Genomic DNA, 6,000 nt, shown 5'->3' with positions numbered 1-6,000 from the left:
TTAAAACATTTAAAAAACTTTATTAAAACAAAACAGGTGTATAGAACTTTGATTTCTACAGTAATGAGAAGCAAATTGAACAAAAAAATAATTGCTCTTAAGTTACAGAATCTTTACAGACTAGATTTTCTTTTTTAACTACCTAGCACACTTCAAAGTAACTTTGTCCTCTGAGGTAACCTGTGAGAAACCCCAGTAGAAGCGAATCAGCACCAGCTAAAGATGCAATCATAGATCCACAATATTGTGACGTAAAATATCCATTCATTTCTTTCCATTCAAAACATATCTCTCAGTCTCTAGAATCATACGACATTACCCTCTGTTTCCTCTTATCAGAGACTAAAGTGTGAGCAACAACGATTAATGCTGAAAAAGATAGAGACAACAGATGTATGAAAATTTAAAAGTGATATGCAAGAATTTAATTGCTATTGAGTAACACTAGTTGAATTGTGTAGATTTTCATTAACACTCAGGATAAAACCGCCCACATCCTATCCCAGCTATTCGATAGCTCATATACAAATTCTTCGGAGACTTTAAATCAAATGCTCATTTAAAAATTAGAAAAATGTAAAAAAAAATGTTAAAAAATGGGCCTGATTATAATCGAACAAGAATAATTTGATAAAAGTAACATAGAGAGAGACTTTAGGGAAGAGATAAACTTTTACTTTGATGATGCAGTGCCAGGGTGCAATAAATGATAGTTTTTAAAATTCACAGCACGCCCTATTCTTGGTGAAGGTACATTGTTATAATAGTAAAGAAAAAAAAAATCAGCCAAAAAATGGCATTTTTTATTTTTATGCAGACACTATTTATGAGATACAAAATCTGGTCTGGAGATGAAATGGCTTCATCCATAGAAATCTTGCACGCTCTGTTCTTTTTTAATCATTATTCAAATTTTACTACAGCTCTACAGATGATGACTCAAACTAGTCCTTGAACGCAAAAGATTGATCATTCTCACCTTCTCACCAGCATGATAATGGGTTACATTGGTTAAAAAGTTTTAAAAATTGACATAATGAGTAAATCAATTACAAGTTGCCTGCTTTATTAGACTAATGTGATAGAAATCTTAAAAATAAGAGTAAATGTGACAGAACAATATAACTGCACATGAATCTCCTTCCAAGTTTAACGCAGAACACAATAACAACAGAGTCAGTAAGTATTCTTTTGAAATGGCACTCCTTGAGACAAGAAGAGCTCTAGATATCTGGAGATATCAAAAGATAACTAAAGATATCAAGAAACACTTAGAGTTGAAAAAAGTCTTGATCTTACTTGCCTTAGCAAAAACCGAGAAACTCCAATGCCATGTTTACATTTTTTTCTCAGGTATACCATTTAAATCAAAATAACTTGAGTGACTATAGAATTTAATATTTGGAAGAATGAGCTTATGTAGTAAGTTGTAACGATAAAGGAAGTATAAAAAACGAAATTGTACAAGTTTTCTTGTGATTTTATACTGTACCATACAAAATACTGAAAAATTTGGACTGAACTGACTGGATTTAAACAGTGGTGTACTGAACATGGCAATTTTTATTTCTCTTTCCGAGAACTTAAGTGCAAATAATTATACAATTGCTAATTCTCACAAATGAAATTAATGCCCTTATTATTCGACACTTCATTTATCTGATGTAGTCTATTGAGTTTTTTGTCAACTACAAGTTATCTGACAGGACAAACACGGGTTTTTTGGGTCAGAATTGAATGAATCTGTTTTTTCTTTTTTTGTGTGTGTGTGTGCTTTTTTTCCAATTGAATAGCCTAGTTTTACAAAAAAAAAATTGGCCAAATTTTGTGTCTACTTGATTACAAACAGAGCTTGAGATGGCGTTTTGTCAGCCTTTGTTTAGTGGCTTCAATTATCCGACATTTTCGATATCCGAGGCAGCCCTCGTCATAAATTGTCAGATGATCGGAGCATTATTGTACTTGGTAAACATAACTTACTAATTGTTTGTCATTTTTTCTTTTGAGAACAAATATCCATCCATCAGCCAGAGATTCAAGAAAGAATAAAAATACAAAGATAAGGCTAAAAGAGAAATATTCTAATTGTTTCATCTAGAGACGTAACTATGAATGTAACAAGATTAAGTTTCCAGAATCACAAGTAAAGTTAAAAGTGGACTGAACTAGATTTCAGTTTGGAATAGTTGTACAGTCTAAAAGAGAACTTTCGACAAATTAAAAATGTTAACATTAAAATTTAATGAAGAATGAGATAATGAAAACTGAATTTTCACTACAGAGGAAGAAAAAACTAACCGAACAAAAAATGAAGTAAGAAAAGAGAGCCATACGCTTTGACATTTCATGTCCGATGTATGCTTGCTAAGATTTGCGTATTTTAAAAGTACCGAGTTTATACCCATGATGATAGATTTGGTGAACCACATTTCCAGATCTGGTGGAGTTGAAATGACTAACTACGCCAGAATACTAAGAAATTTGATGATGGCTAAATTGCAAGATTTTTTTTTTATGAGATACTCAAGCTGAATAAGCTGAGCTTTCAAAATAGAACTTTCTATGAGAGCCAATCTCAAGAAAATCGTTTATAAAAAGCGCATTTTTTTGCACTTTAACAAGTTAAGTATATGGAAAGGTGGCGCCGTCGCCGAGTTAAAGAATGATGAAAAAGGAAGACGAGACAAGGAAAGAAAAGCTCGCTCCTCCGTTAAAACATACTCCGTACATTTTCCCACTTGATAATACTTTAAAATTCACGTTACATGAACATTTCAGACTCGAGATTATTGCACTGAAAGTTTGGTTTTAAAAGCTCATCTTACTCTGGAGATCCTGAGGAACATCATATCAAAAACTTTTGAGGCTAAGCCAGTGCCCTATTTCTTGTTGTTCCAAGTGTAGTCCTTCAGAGAAAACGAATATGAAATATTTAATGAAAAATTTTTCAACGTGAGAGTGAATCTGAAAGTAGACTAAAAATGGATGTTAAATTTCAATTATAAATGCACCCTCTCTACTTTTGAAAGGAATAAGGTTACTTAAAAAAATACTGTTTACTTTAACTAACTAATATAAAGGGACGGTGATCATAAAGAAATTGTCCGGAAACCATCTTGTCCTAAGTCCATCTTGCCTAAAAAATCATTAAATTTACAAGTTAAATTTTTAATTTAAAATGAAATTTTGTAAAATTTCAGGAGCAAAATACCTGGGCCCAAATTTTGTTGACCAGCTAGGTGTAAACTTGTGGCCGCTTCGAGTCACTTCTAAGTTGAAAGTGAGGCTTCTGATTTGTTGTGCTCACTGATTCAGCTTATGTTTACTAGATTTGGAATCAACAGTAAACCAAAAAAATTTGGGCCATAGGCAAGAACTAAAGCAAACAATGGAATAGAGACACACATCAAATCAAATTTTTTGATACGATGACAAAATGGCCACTTACTTATTAGCCTTTGAGAACTATCAATGAACTGATACAGAGGCAAAAAAGATATAAAAATAAAATAAACATACAAATTTTAGGGACAGACTTAAAAGGAATCCTGCGACCCATTTAGAATCAGAACAATCTTCCAATCACCAGACCTCCTTCATTGCGTGTGTTGAGACAATATCTCTTTTATATATGTTAGCGGCAGAACCCGATTCCAGGCAGAACTAGATTTGCCTAGGCAAAACCTGTTTTGCCTGTTTTCCGTCGGCAAAACTAGAATTGCCTAGGCAAAACCTGTTTTGCCTGCTTTGCGTAGGCAAAACTAGCCGACCGTAGGCGGAACTAGTTTTGCCTGCTGATGTTCAGGCAAAACTGATGAGGCACGGCAAAACTAGTTTCGCCGGAAATGAACCGGCAAAACTAGTTCCGCCTGAAAGGAACCGGCAAAACTGGCCCTGCCAATTGAAATTGATAAGTACAAGCGGAGTGTTTGGCGATGCTGAGCGAGACCGAATTACGTAACACTGTTTACATTTCGGGAGGGACATGGATCTGTCACCATAGAGTACATAGAGTCGTATGTAATGTAAATGGGAGAGCTGGCGCCATGTTCTGCTCAACGAGTTCCCAGCCCGGTGTGCGCCGAGTTCCGGTCACTTTTTCGATACATGTTCGATCCAAAATGGCGGTGTGGAATACGTGGTGATTCCTATCTTCTTTGTTTACATCGGATGGCCGGGTACCCGTGTATCGCAAACAATCGATTATGTATCGAAAAAATGACCCGGCGTCACACAGGAGTCTCGGAATTTGGGACCTGGAAAACGCTTAAAAGTGGCGCCAGCTCACCTACTTACATTACGACTTATGTACTTTATGTCTGTCACCGGCAGGTCGGGAGCACCTAGAATCCGATCAGCTGAGCTATTATCAGTGTCTCTCCCACCGTTGAGAAGATTCGGACGCTCCGATGAGTGATATTGCCGCGTTTGTGCTAAGTTGCCGAACTAAGAACGTTGTCTATAGTGTGTCATTTCATATTGAATATTTTCTTTTATGCAACTCTAAATGTCATGGCAGCTCCGCATGCAACAATAAATGGATAAATTGTTACATTTATTTTTTAGTATAAGACTTCTATGTGTAATAATTAAAGTGACCCCCTGCTCTTAAATTTTTAGTAAAGTTACTACCTATTTTACCCTATCCTTTATTTTCTTTTTAATTATTATTTTTCATTTTTTTTCGGTCCGGCAAAACTAGTTTCGCCTGGTCGTGTTCAGGCAAAACTGACAGCGCTCCGGCGGAACTGGTTTTGCCTACTTTGCGCAGGCAAAACTAGATGCCTCGGAAAAATACATTTTTGCCTAGGCAAATCTAGTTCTGCCTGGAATCGGGTTTTGCCGCTAACATATAGACACTTATCCATGATAAATGAATCTGACAGCAGAACCCGTTGGATGGTCAATTGTTTAAAATTATCCACATGACAGGAGATAAAAGAAAGACAAAGTTGACTTTAAGCGCTATTCATAAACTTAATTGGCAACTGAACCAGTAGAGATAATCTCTTGAGTTCTGTCTCAGCTCAAAAAATGGATCAAAATAGCGTCACCATACAAAAACCAGCAGAATTAAAGAGATCTTAGAGGGTTGAAACCGAAAAAATTTTCATTGGTGAATATAAAAGATGTTACACCAGCTGAATTTGACTACTTTAAATAGTTGGAAGCAGGTTCCGAGATTTCGATGAGTTCATCTCATCGACTCGACGACAATTCAAACTTGGAAAAATTTCGCTTAGGAATGAATACATGAGAATCAAATTGAACTATATATCTACGGATGTACTATTAATTGGAAGAGCATTGTCGTAGGCAATAATGGTCGATAACTCTGGCATCACATACTCAGGCATCTTGATAATGGTTTGGTTGTTTCTACACAGGGGCCGACCATAACTACTGGAAAGTTGGGAAGACTTAACCGGCTCCAAATCTTGCGGAGAATAGAGAAAGTTATCGTGACTATTCGTGAAACTGGTCCTGTGCTCTTCAGCGCAAGAGCAACTAAAACTGGGCACATTTCTTGCGTGGTTCTGGGATTCGTCTACGTCATAGACTCGCGTCGATGAGAAAATAGTGCTCTTAACACTAGTTAACGTGCGGTTGTGTGGATGATCCACAGGAGAAGACACTTGTGAGGGGAAATGGTTAGCACGGGGGGCATTCACTGGAATGTTTTTAAGAGGTGAAGTTATTGATCCTCTCGGGACTGGACTTGATGCACACGGATTTTTCAGTGGACTGGCAGGGCTGAGATTCTTGAGCGGACTGCTGTTTGGGCTGTTCTCACTGTGATGGAGTCCATGAGCATTGGCCAAAATGTTGAGGGTGGAGAGATTGGGTCGTACCATGAAAGGGCAGGACATAGATCGACGATGCCGTAGACCTTGAGCGTAGTCATCACTGTCCAGATCCTACAAAAATAAAATTAAAATAGCTTTACAGTACTTGTGAGTTTGCGACTCATCATCAAAATGTTGAGAAAAAACTTTCCCA

General features: G+C 36.6%; 1 protein-coding gene across 3 annotated transcripts in view; it reads right to left on the bottom strand.

Annotated features, from left to right (window-relative positions):
* The window catches only part of LOC109032270 (uncharacterized), a 54,703-nt gene continuing 48,703 nt past the window's right edge, over positions 1-6,000 (bottom strand). For all 3 annotated transcript variants that reach the window (XM_072297712.1, XM_072297714.1, XM_072297713.1), the window contains one exon: positions 1-5,918. In XM_072297712.1, coding sequence (XP_072153813.1) covers positions 5,271-5,918 — 648 coding nt within the window. In that variant the 3' untranslated portion in view covers positions 1-5,270. The remainder of the gene's footprint in view (positions 5,919-6,000) is intronic.

The sequence above is a fragment of the Bemisia tabaci genome, chromosome 3 (genome assembly GCF_918797505.1).
Source record: "Bemisia tabaci chromosome 3, PGI_BMITA_v3".
Classification (NCBI taxonomy): Eukaryota; Metazoa; Arthropoda; class Insecta; order Hemiptera; family Aleyrodidae; genus Bemisia; species Bemisia tabaci.
Note: the sequence above shows the minus strand (reverse complement) of the source record. Positions and strands in the feature narration are given on the sequence as shown.